Source organism: Ammodytes marinus (assembly GCF_949987685.1).
Source record: "Ammodytes marinus genome assembly, chromosome: 4".
In the NCBI taxonomy this organism is placed as follows: domain Eukaryota; kingdom Metazoa; phylum Chordata; class Actinopteri; order Uranoscopiformes; family Ammodytidae; genus Ammodytes; species Ammodytes marinus.
Genome location: NC_137233.1, coordinates 6717606 through 6730123, shown reverse-complemented (window position 1 = coordinate 6730123; position 12518 = coordinate 6717606). Strand labels below are relative to the sequence as shown.

Here is a 12518-nt window from a genome sequence, read left to right as displayed (position 1 = left end):
TAAAATACATAAAAGGCCCGGGATAAAAACACAAAAAAGACCGAAGGCTTATTTCCATTGTGGTCTCAAGTGCTCACCCAGCATGTTCGTAGAAAGAATGAATACACTCTCTGCTATTCTTGTCCCACAGCTTTATAGTCTTATCATCACTGGAAGACACAATCAAACGATCGTCTGGAGAAAACCTGAAAAGACATGTGTTTGAAGTTGATCAAGTCTTCAGGGTCAAATTAACATTCATTCATTTATTCATTTTATGTAAAAAATCTAAATGCAACAAACACAAAAAATAATAATGTGTTAGTTAATTAATTGATTGTAAAAAAGAGAAAAAGAAATACTGAATGGAGTGGTATGTGTGTGAGCATCGTACTTGGCACAGCGGACCCAGTTGATGTGCTGGTTGAGAGAGAAGAGAAACTTCTGCCTGTGGACGGTCCAGACTTTGATGGTCTTGTCGTCGGAGCCTGTGACCAGAGACTGTCCGTCACTAGAGAAGTTGACGCTGCGCACGGTGGCTGTGTGAGCCCTGAAAGATGTCGACTCAGCCTTCCTGTACACACAAATACACACACACATAATAAGGTTGCGTTCCGAATCGCATACTCTTTCTTTTTTCTATTCTACATACTACATCCGACGATAAAAAGAATCTAGTTAGGATGCAGTAGGCATACTATTGGGACATACTTTACTCTCTTATTTCATCATAACATTGCGCCTTGATCTTGCCTCTTGCTTTTATATCCGTCGCATCCCCGTTTGTTTTCATATGGAGGCTTCGTCGATATGACGTCACCTCACGTGCGCACTGGATTGTGGGTCAGAATCGCCCAAATAGGATGCCGTTTTCAACACTAACGATCTTGGCCGCATGAAGTAGGACATCCGGGTACTTCTAACCATCCTAAATCTGGCCACAAGAATCGGGACATCCTAAATCTTTTTTCTACATACTATATAGTAGAAAGTATGCGATTCGGAACGCAACCAAAGTTACTGTTACTGTATTCTAATTATTTGTATAGGACTTTTTTGTATATAAAATGTCTGGGGGTGGTCACAGGGTAGGGTATTTGGCTGAAAAGATATCTTCTAGATTAGTTTAGTCTAGATTAGAGATCATCTAGATTAGTTTTTTTTACGAGACAAGAGTTCTGGTAGCTTTCTAGTGTAGTGCAATAATATTGACAGGTGACAGAGATAACAAAACGAAAAAAAAGGAAATCACATAAAACAATACTCCAATACTTACAGGCTGGGGACCCATAAACGCACAGTCTTGTCCCTTGAGGCTGAGGCCACCAGGTGACCAGAGGGAGAAAACTGAACCGACATGACGGCATCTTTGTGTCCATCGAAACGGTACGCTCTCATCTGAGGCTTCATGTTCCAGATCATCACACAGCAGTCCATGGAGCCGCTAGCTGGGAGAGGAGAGAGCATAGGTTAGTATGGCAACAGAAAATATAAAAACAATAAGGCTATGCTCCTGGCCATAGATAGAAGAACACAAAAACACAAGAGTAAAATAGAGAAGCGTTTACCAATCTGTTTCATGTTGCTGCTGAAGTCCACACTTGTCACATTGTCCCTGTGACCTTTGAAATTTCTCTCTAGAGCTGGATCAGGCTATATGGAGAAAAAGACACACAGACATGTTACAGCAGCCACGTAATAAAGCCTTTGAAAACTTGTATCATAAAGTATTTCTATATAACAATAAATGGTCATCATGACTCATGGCTAAATAAGCAAAACAACACTCGTAATCCAATTTGTCTGGAAATGGTGAATTTGGTACATGAGTAAAAAAGGATGTCACTCTGAATGGAGTTAAGAGTTTATACAGCTAACTGTTTCCTCGATTTCCAATGCAGCTTAAAGGCAAGTCAAGCGTGTATATGGACCTTTGCTATTGAGGCACATTTCACTCCAAAGACTCCCTTCTTATATCCAACTTTATTAAACAAAATTAAATAACAAATACAGATATTCATTTTATATACGAAAAAAAGAAAGCTTATCTTATGAATACAAGTAGGCTATTGATAATTCAGCAAGTGACACTTTTGAACTCATTGTATATTTTAACTGCAGACACATTTTTACATGGGAAGGATTTATATTGTGCAAAATGTGAAGATGTATCTCTTTTACTTTGTTACTGACACAACATTTGAAAGACTAAAAAGCCAAGAATTTTACACAGATGTTATTTTATAAATAAAGCCAAACAAGGAAACTCGTCACACATCCGCTTCCTGAGAGTTGTAACCCTGCTTTTAGCTTGTCAGGCAACAGTTAGCAATTTTACTCATCGCCAACCACCTCCACCGGTCAAATTCATTATGTTTTCAAGTAATGTTGAAATAAATGAAGACTAAATCGACAACGGTTGGACTTTGTATTTTCTAAATCCTACTCAATAATGCAGGATCTGTACGCGATAGGACAGGAAGTGCTGCCTGACTAGCCTAGTCTAGGGGGGAAATATGCCTTAGTAACCGCAGGTTGAGTTGCCAAGGAGACGCGAGCTGTGGTGCTAGCTAACGGTGCTAATCGCTGCTAGCTGGGTGAAAACTCGAAAATAAATCAGAGAGAGGACTTTCGGTGCCGCATGTATCCGTTCAAAGGAACATTTGTACCATGGCAGAGCTGCATATCATAGGCCAGATCGTTGGAGCCAGTGGTTTCCCGCAGAGCAGCCTATTTTGCAAGTGGGGAGTTCATACGGGAGGAGTATGGCGTCTTCTAAGCGGGCTGAAGGAGGGTCAGACCCAGGTGGATATCCCTCAAACAGGCGACATGGCATACTGGAGTCACCCGATTGATCTGCACTTCGCGACCAAGGGGCTCCAGGGCTGGCCAAAGATTCACCTCCAAGTGTGGCACCAAGACTCTTTTGGTCGATGCGAACTGTATGGTTACGGCTACTGCCATGTCCCCTCCAGCCCCGGACACCACCGGATAAGCTGTGTGACATGGAGGCCCATCGGCTCATGGCAAGAGCAACTAGCGCAAATGTTTGTCGGCGGAGGTCCGCAGCTACGGAGCCCGGACTTGGTGTACAGCGGGGCGGATAGATACAGACTGCACACCGAAGCCATGGGAACCGTGGAGCTGGAGCTAGGCATCATCGCGAGACACTTTGACAAATATGGCGTCGAAAGTTAACGCCAACACAGAGACATGAAAAGGGACTTTGGACATTTGTAATTATTTTAGTTGTGCTTTAGAAGTCTGACTTCTTTATAGTCACATTTTGTACTTTTTTTTTCTAAAAATGTGTTTTTGTTTTTTATGTAGTCTACTAATCTACGTTTGTAAATAAAAAAGCAATTGTCTTAACGAAGTTGGTTCCTCGTTGGTGTCATTTTTCCATAGCAAAGCAAAACACTCTCCCCCAGTCAGCTGGGATTATCTCTGGCCCCCACACCACATCCAAGGATAAGCAGCTATATTTACACAGGCCTATTTATATCGTTATCCTACATTATTATTAAAATTGTAAACCATCTATAATGAAAATCGTCTCGACATTCTTAACCCTCCTATTGTACTGGGGTCAATTTGACCTCCACAAGGAAAATATGTTTTTCATTCAACAAATGGTCTGAAAATTATAGGGGCTGTTCAATACTATGCTTTTGGTGATTAATATACATTTGAAGTGTTTTGATCAAATTATGTTTTTTTTATTTAATTGAATAACACCTGTTGACGACCATGGGTGTAAGGCAGTCGGGAGTAAATTATGAGGGTTAAGAAAACCTGCTTTTGAGGCATCCAATGTTGGTGTAGTTGCTGGCTATTGAGTATTTTTCTAAATTGAAATATACATGTTTACCATGATATTACTCAGATGAACACTGATGAGTTAAGTTGTGGCCACCTTAGGAGATATGAACCAGGTTTACGAACCAGGCATGCATGCAAAACTAGTTGTTTAATTTCTTAGATCAAATCAGTGTTGTTTTTTATTTTTTTTACGTTACAAAATGTGATACTAAATGTATTCCACCTGCTGAATGTATTGAATACGTTTTACAAAGATTATGTACGTGGGACACACAGGACTTTAAGGTAAATAGACTTACACCTTAGTGCAGTTCTCCTTTCATATTTTAAGTATTACAGCTTTATGATCAACAAGACAGATGTCTTAAATTGGTTTTCTCAATATTTCTACTGATAGCTTTGCAGGAATAATGGAATCAGGAGCTATTACGATAGATAGATAGATAGATAGATAGATAGATAGATAGATAGATAGATAGATAGATAGATAGATAGATCATAAGCTTGACTTAAATACATGCATGTTATGGGTAGACACTCAGACAGATACTTTATTGATATTTTAAATGTTGTGTGTATTTAACCTGCTGCCTGTATGAATTTGGAGAATACATAAGTTATTTTTGATAATTGTACCTGTATATAAAGCAATACAAATATGGCAGACCAAAAAACTTTGACATTTAGACAAAACAGAAAGTTTAATATTTCAGTCTCAGCATGTCACAGTGGGTTTATTCTAAACTCTCTGGGGTTTTAGTTACTGAGAAGCTTTGAAATTGACTTGTACAGACAGATAAATATCCTTTCACAGTACTTTATATTGTAGCCTATGTGACGTGAACGTGATTACCATCCTGCCCCAGTGACACTTGAATCAGATGGCTAAAATAATTTCACAAGACATTTCACTCAGCTGAAATACAGCCATGGCTTGGGGAAATGATGTTCAAGAGAAAGTTGTCATATCATATAAAACACATTTCTACTCTCTAGTCCTAATTTACTTTCAATTTTCTACTTTTACTTGTAGACAGCGAATGAGAAGCTACGAACAAGAAACGCACTTCACCTGAAAGAAACAAGTAGCGTATAGGCTACACTCACCAGTAAAAAAGTCATCTTTCCTGATACCGGAGCCAGTAAAAGCGATTTTTACAGCCGTCTATGTCCCCCGCTGCTTTAAAACAGCGACTTTGAATAACCTAGGCAAACGATATTGTGCTATCAGCTCAACGTTAGCATCCAACAACTAGCTCCCTGCCGGTAGTTGCTGACAACAACACAGTTCAGTTTACGCGCCGCGATAGGGCGCTGAGCGACTTCTTAAAGCGACAGCTACCCCGTTTATTTGTCAACTTCGGTTTCGTAGAGATAATATCGAATAGGCCTACGTGTAATAAAAAATAAATTGTATCACATCTGATGAACCTAGAGTAACCTACATTATTGATACGACATGAATCTATCTAGATATTCAGGTGAAAATAGTTGTTTTAAAGTGTAGTGGCGGATCCTTACCACCAGGTGTCAGCAGTGTATAACATACATATTTAGGCCATATCTGTAGTGGTTGTAGGCCTTTTATATTAGGGAAGTTTAATATTGCATTGATGCATAAAGTCCTTAAAAAACATTGAAGACTTTTAAACGTGGCATTTTTGTTTGTAGCCTACATTTGTATACCTTGTTATTATGTAACCTTGGGTGTGTTAGAGAGGTGAACATTTTCTAAGGTAGGCCTTTATTCTCTTGAACTGAATAAACAAACTTTCTTCCCAGGAAAATGTGATACCTGGAACACTGTCTGAAGTTAGAAAGCTTCCTAAAAAGTGGTTCACTGTTGTTGTTTAACAGCAGCAGGGCCCACAGTTTGGTTTACAAACATATTCTAGTCTTATGTTTGGTTCCAGAGTCCTCAAAATAATTTATGCATGGCTACAAAATTGTATAACAAGTGTAAAGAGTGAACAGAAGCTGCATAGACAAATATTGATTGTAAGTGTAGTCTTTGTTGACCTACTTAATGTTATAACAAGAATTGTTCGTGTCATAACCAGCCAACACTTCATACCACACATATCACAAGTTCCCTTCCTTACCACATACATGTGACTGACCGTAATTATTTAGCTTTCATATTAGGCTCGCACTCAAAAACAGGCTGCATTTCACTTAGTAATTTACAAAGTTAAGAAAATACTTATAGGCTATACTAAAATTACTTGAAAATAAAGTAATTGGAAGTATATGGAAGGCCCTTCACAGATACAAATCCAAAGGCATTTACAAAACCTACTAAACTTGTTCAGATAGGAGTTCAGATATGGCATTTGTTAACCTGGCACCAAAACATTCACTTCCATTTAACACATTTTATAATCCATATTGCTATCTATATGTGCTTAAAGGGTCACTTTTTGTTGCACTCGGAATTTGTTTATCATCCCAAGAGCAGTGTGTAAAGATAAAAAAGTAATCACTTGCCATTCCGGAAGAAATAAATCAAGAAACTGATTTACTCCTGCCAGCCTCACATTCTAATGACTTGAAAGTAGACCGTCAACTTAATGTTCGCTGAGAAGGAAGCAGGAAGAGAACCAGCTAAAATACCTGGAATTCTTCCATCCACAGCTACTGAGTCAGACTCAATTGTCGGTAAGAGATTGTGGTGTAGAGAGATCAACGAACACGCCTAGGTTTTTCCCCCACTTTTCTTTAGCCTTTAAACGCAACATTTAAGACTACTTATGGTTAATCTAAAAACTGTGTGGACATGTCCAAAGTATACCTGAGCCCAAAGCCACTGGGTCTATTGTTTAAGCGAAGAAGGATATAAATAATGTACTTAACTGAAAAGAAAAGAAAAATCTGGGCTTGGTCCACACACTCACACACCGTTTCATTTCAAGAAAGGGATTTTTTAAAAATATAAATCTATTGGCTTATCTGTTTGACCTCTAGATATTTCATATATCCAATACTTTCAGTGTTCACCAGGATCCATGTGATTTTCTTCAGCGATAAGAGCTGTCATTGTTTGGTTGTTTTTGTTTAGCATGGTGTTATGCTCAGTTCACTTCAGGTGAGATGAAGCTATAACGCAAAGCCCACAGACTGTCAGCAGAGGGGAAACCTAGTTGGCCTTATTCCAACAAAGTGCCTATTTCAGCAGCTATGAATTCACACATCGTAGACAACGAGTCAGACTACAGATACAAGTTGTTTTATTGACTCACTATACAGGCCGTACTGTCTTTCCAGTCCTGTTAAACTAGGCTAAGATAGGTAGACATTGCTGAGCTACAGTATAATTTTATTGGATGTTTATGAAAACATTTACATTTTATTTTATTGGTAATTTTATTCATTTTTTTTCTCATTATTTATTTTATTTTTGTAACTTTTGACTGTGGGTAGCTGTTAACGTCCAATCTGTATATTTACCACACACAAAAACACTACACTGATAAACCACACAACAACAACTACAGCGAAGTGAAGTCATATTTGTGATGACAGCACGCACTCTGACCAGATCGTTTAGTCACACGAACAAAGGGCTTCTTAGGAACAGTTAAATAACTGTTCCTTCAAAGAACCAGTTTGTTTTCTTTGGGAAGGAAGCAACAGAACTACCGTGTCGGAGGGCCTTTATGTCACCCACAATAGATTATTATGGAATGGGTTAGCTCCACAAGAGGAAAAAATCCACAACAACCTTTTCACCCAGGTTGATCCAGACACGCCTTATTTGTGAACTATTTAAGACCCCAAAAATCCCATAGAGGTTTTGAGGCATTGCTTTAAAGGTACACTGTGAAAGTTTCAGAGGATTGGGATTTGTTGACATTTACAGAGCCTGCAGTTAGTTTATAAACCATACAGTGTTAACGCTAAATGTAATTCTTAGTATTGAATAATTATATCATCATAAATCAATACTACATTTTTTTGAGGAACCTGGGAACAAAATATTAGACTAGAATATGTTAGTAAACTAAACTGTGAAACAGTCACCTCCCAGGAAGCTTTCTAACATTTTCCTGTGAGTAAAGTTTGTGTATTCAATTATGAGAATGTACCTTAGAAAATGTTCACTTCTCTGACACACACAAAGTTGCCTAGTGCACCTTTAAGGCGTGAGTGACAGGCCGTGCACTGATTAGGTTTGGTTTATTTTTAGAGACAAAAGTGAAAGAAATATGTAGCTCATGAATGAGGAAACCCCCTGAACTGTACAGGGTTGCGTACATGCATCTGCATTGTTGCTTTGTTGTCTGTTACAACATGGCTTCTTGTCTTAAAGGATTGTCCAATACAAAACTGTTGAAAGTATGTAGGTACACGTTTCCTATTGACACACAAACCACACACACACGGCGTAATGTGAGATTTGCTCCTTCCGTGCTTTTCCTTTTCTCTAACTGCAGCCGAGTTCTAAGCACAGTTCTTGTAATCAAAGTTTGGTGAGGATTGAGGAAGTGTTCTGTTTTAATACGTATCTAAGCGTGTACTGTGTGTGAAATGTACTTGAGGAAAGGCATCAAAGTGAATGTAATATTTAATTATCCAACATAATTTTTTTTATCAGGTTATATGATGCTGTTTCTTGTCAGTGTGCCGACTGTCCTGTTAATTCCTGGTGTTTATAGTTTTTTGATAAAATATGTGTAATATATGATTAGAAAAGTATGGTGTTTGCACTGGATTTTAGAAGAAAAAAAAAGTAAAAAAAAAAGGTTTTTATATAAGAAAGTCATATGTTTTGTTGACCAGAACAATATCCAAAAATAAAAAAAACACTTCGAACCACATCAGTGATTAATGTTAGGTGCAAGATACAGCCTCAGATTTTCACAAGTAACCAGGCTATGAGAACATGAGATAACTAAATACTGTATTAATTCCTTTAGCTTGTACACACACATTTTATTTATTTCAAGAACTTATTTATGGTAAGTTTTTTGGCTTCAGACATGTTTCATTCTCACAACCAAACCTTTTGTTTTTGCAGTTGCACTGCGCTGCAGCAAAGAAGAATGTATTATTGTCTTTGTGGCGACTGCCAGGAAGGAATGGAGGAAATAACACTGAATTTCCAACTGAATTTCCTTGTTTTTGAATATCTGATCAAATTCACACTATAGTAGTTTGTGATGGTAAAGGGTTCGGAGTCTCCCTTCATTTATTGGCCTGATACTCTTTGACCTGCATAGTAGAAACAGGTTGGCAGCGTTATAATGTGCCACAGGTTCGTTCTAAATAAGTCATTAATCTATTGCAACTTGATAGCTTCTCACCCAGATCTCACTCAAGTACTTACTAACTTTAACCCACATCACAAGCACACTGGGCACTATAACAAGGCATATTCCTGGGCATTACAGTATCGCGTGACTGAAATGTATTTTTATCAGCAGCTGTATTGTAAAAAAAAATAAAAGAGGAGGAAGACTGGTGTGTTTTGCTTGGCCCCGGCTCGGAGGAAAGGGAAGAATTACTTTTGTTATCCGAGACACTGATCTTTTTATCAGCCTTCGGTGGCACGCACACATGCAAATACAACAATGCTTTGGCTCGCTCTCTCTCTCTTACACACACAAACCAAACACACACACACACACACACACACACACACACACACACACACACACACACACACACACACAAAGGACTTTATTAGTTCTGGGGAAAACATACATCTTTACAGAAGCACAGATAGACCTACAATCTTGTGTGGGTCAGGTGAGGTTGGCCCAAGGGTTAAAAGTGTAATGAAAGTTTGAATGACTTTTTCTTGCATTTTTACCCCCAAAAATATTTTTAAATGGTTTTCACTGTTGGAACAGATTTCCTCCCTCCATAACAAATCAAACATGAAATAAACCAGGGAGTAATAGAAATCTTAGAGTTACCGTAAATCCTGTACTAATAACCTCTGTGACAGAGAGAGAGATTGACGTTTCCTGGTGGTATGTTACCTTTACACACACTAGTTCCTGGTGTGGTGTTCAGGCAGGTGTGTGCAAAGTCTGACTCTGGTTTTACTAGAGTGAAGGTTGCAACAACAGGCAGCACATGAATTTGGAAGAATTTTGAGTGAAAAAAAAAGTTCTCTTAAAAAAAGTATGTCCTTAACCTACGATTACTGCTATACATTAAAGGTGCACTATGCAGTTTAAAGGAAGGGGGCAGAACCTGCAGTTAGTTTTCAAAACACATATTCTCTAATATCATCAAAAACTATTATTTTGTGCCTCCTGGAATCAAACATAAGACTGAAATATATTTGTGAACAAAATTGTTGGCCCTGCTGTAACTTTTCAGGTAGCTTTCCAATCCGATCCAATTTCTCTGTGAGGAAAGTTTGTTTATTCAGTTAAAAAAAATGCACCTCTCTGACACATCAAAAGTTGCATAGTGCATCTTTAATAATAAAACTAAATTCAGTTCAAAATATGATAAGTGCAAAAAATGTTGTTGTTGTTGTCCCTGATTTATTTTCCCTTATCTGCAACGTGAACTTGAAGGTCTCTCTTACCAAGGACTGGGTGTGTGTATGTGTGTGTGTGTGTTTGGGGGGGGGGGGGGGGGGGGTGCATGAAAGGCCATGAAGGGAGTGGAATGTCCAGCTGGTGATCCGCCTGGTCGTTGGCTAGTCATGTGGACTTCCGTGAAAGTGTATCCAAGGCCAGGGGTGACCCAACAAGCTCCTCATGAGCCACAATCAATCGGTATATAATAACGGTCCAAATAAATCGTCATTTTATGGTCAAATTGTTACTTATTAAAGGGAATATAAGGACAGTGTTCAACTGGGGCACATGCCAAATTAATAACAAGAGCAACATTAACCTTGGTGCTTTAGTTAGTGTCCAGTCAGTTTAACAGGAAATGTGAGACATTTGTCGATTCAACAAATTCAACAAATAAGGATATTTAAAATATTTTCATGCATTTTTATTCATTTTTGTATTTTTCTTTAATATACAGTAGGCTATATGACCCCTATCAGTACGCTGCAGGCTCTGACTAGCATTAGAACCTTATTGCTATTTTAACCCCTTAATAATAGTTGCCGTGTCTGGTTTCTGTCCACTTATTGGCAGTGTGGTGTGACCAGATAATTGCACCTCATATCTTTAACAATGCAGTCGGGTTGGAGCTTGTTTAGCTTGTCTATTAGATACAAGTTTCATTTGTGTCTGCTGTCACGCTCGAGTACGCCAAAGGGGAAACTCCTACTATTATAAAAAGACTTACAGTAAATTAGCATAGCTTGTGAATGTAGCTTCCTGTATCTTGCACCACATACATACATAACATACATAACATACATTAGTTACTTTTATTTCCTCAGGGGAGTCAGCATTAGTCGAGGAAAAAGTTGATTATTAGTGAAAATTGAGCAAACAAAATCAAAGGGTATAAAGCATGAGAGTATGGATTGTTGAAATAGAAAATGTTTTCATTTATTTTTCGTCATTAATGAACCTTTATTCGTCTGTATGGTTGATAATTCATTTTTTATTTACTGGAGTCTGCTGCCATGACATGTATGAATTGTGTGTTTGTGTATCCCGAAACAAACATATCTATGCCATGTACCAAACCTGCAAAAAGTGTAATAAATATGTAAATAAAAGTATGGATTGTTGACATTTTGTTCAGTGTACCATATGTAACCAAGTAATACTTCTAATGCGTCCAACCCACAATACATGATTCATGCATCAAACTGCATCTGTAGTTCCTTAGAAAGTCAGTACACTTTTCTCCATTGGGTCACTTTAACTGGACAGGAAGTCTTGTTTGTTTTTACTCATGGGATTTTTCTTGTTGCAGTTTTGTTTTCTGTCATTCTCTGCTGCTGTGTTGCAGGAACAGACTGGTCTCTAGGGATCTCATTCACCACAGACAGAGGTCATTGTGAAAGAGCCGGCGCAATAACCGCCCGTCCTTAGTGGTCAGTGTCATATATTTACACAGGAATCAAGTGTTCTGAGTGACTCAGAGCAACAACCTGTGTCCAACAGTATGACAGTCAATAACATTTTAAATATACAATGCAATCCATGCGATACACAATAAAAAAACTGCTACACAGCAATCTCATTCATTTCACTATATTGTCTCCCATCAGCTACACTGCAGACCTCAAATATACTGTACTTAAATGTGAATTATGCAGTTTCAGGAGGGAGGGGGGGGGGGGTATTTACATTTGCAGAGCCCAAAGTTATTCTACAAAACATATTTAATCTACAGGTTATTCTTAGTATTGAAAAATGTTATCATTATAAATCAAAACAAAATATGTTGAGGTACCTGCTGGTACCATACGTAAGACTAGAATATGTAGAACAACATTGAAACAGTAACTTTTCAGGAAGCTTTCTAACTTCATACAGGGTTCCAGGGATCCAATTTTTCCTGTGAGGAAAGTTTGCTTGAATGTTCACTTCTCTGACTCAAGTTACATAGTGCCCCTATGCATCGCATGTTTGGATTTACATACAATTGCACGCAACTCATGCAGACGTTCGCACTCCTCATGTTTAGATGAGCTGAAACAGTGAAGCCGTCACATGGTAACATTCCAGGAGGCCCCAAGGACCTTCTGCCGTGATGACGACCAAGAGATAATGAGGTCAGCGTCAAAGACAAACAAAGTACGATGAGACTGGATAAAATAACCATTAAATGTGGGGTCA

The 12518-nt window shown here is 38.4% G+C and overlaps 2 protein-coding genes across 2 annotated transcripts in view; one reads left to right on the top strand and one right to left on the bottom strand.

Moving 5' to 3' along the window:
* The window catches only part of poc1a (POC1 centriolar protein A), a gene marked incomplete at its 3' end in the record, with an annotated part of 30372 nt that extends 28945 nt beyond the window's left edge, over window positions 1-1427 (bottom strand). The window contains exons 1-3 of the mRNA XM_080025906.1: window positions 1256-1427; window positions 374-553; window positions 78-185 (exon numbers count right to left, since the gene is read on the bottom strand). Of these exons, the coding sequence (XP_079882032.1) occupies window positions 78-185; window positions 374-553; window positions 1256-1416 (449 nt within the window). The 5' untranslated portion in view covers window positions 1417-1427. The remainder of the gene's footprint in view (window positions 1-77; window positions 186-373; window positions 554-1255) is intronic.
* Window positions 1428-2559: 1132 nt separating this feature from the next.
* On the top strand, window positions 2560-3197 carry b9d2 (B9 domain containing 2). The gene has a single exon (XM_080026231.1). It carries the CDS (start codon window positions 2650-2652, stop codon window positions 3175-3177), a length of 528 nt encoding a protein of 175 aa, XP_079882357.1. The 5' UTR covers window positions 2560-2649; the 3' UTR covers window positions 3178-3197.
* The last annotated feature ends 9321 nt before the right edge of the window (window positions 3198-12518 follow it).

Excerpts from the sequence above, each read along its gene's own strand:
- b9d2 (XM_080026231.1), top strand. The coding sequence starts at position 2,650 with ATGGCAGAGCTGCATATCATAGGCCAGATCGTTGGAGCCAGTGGTTTC.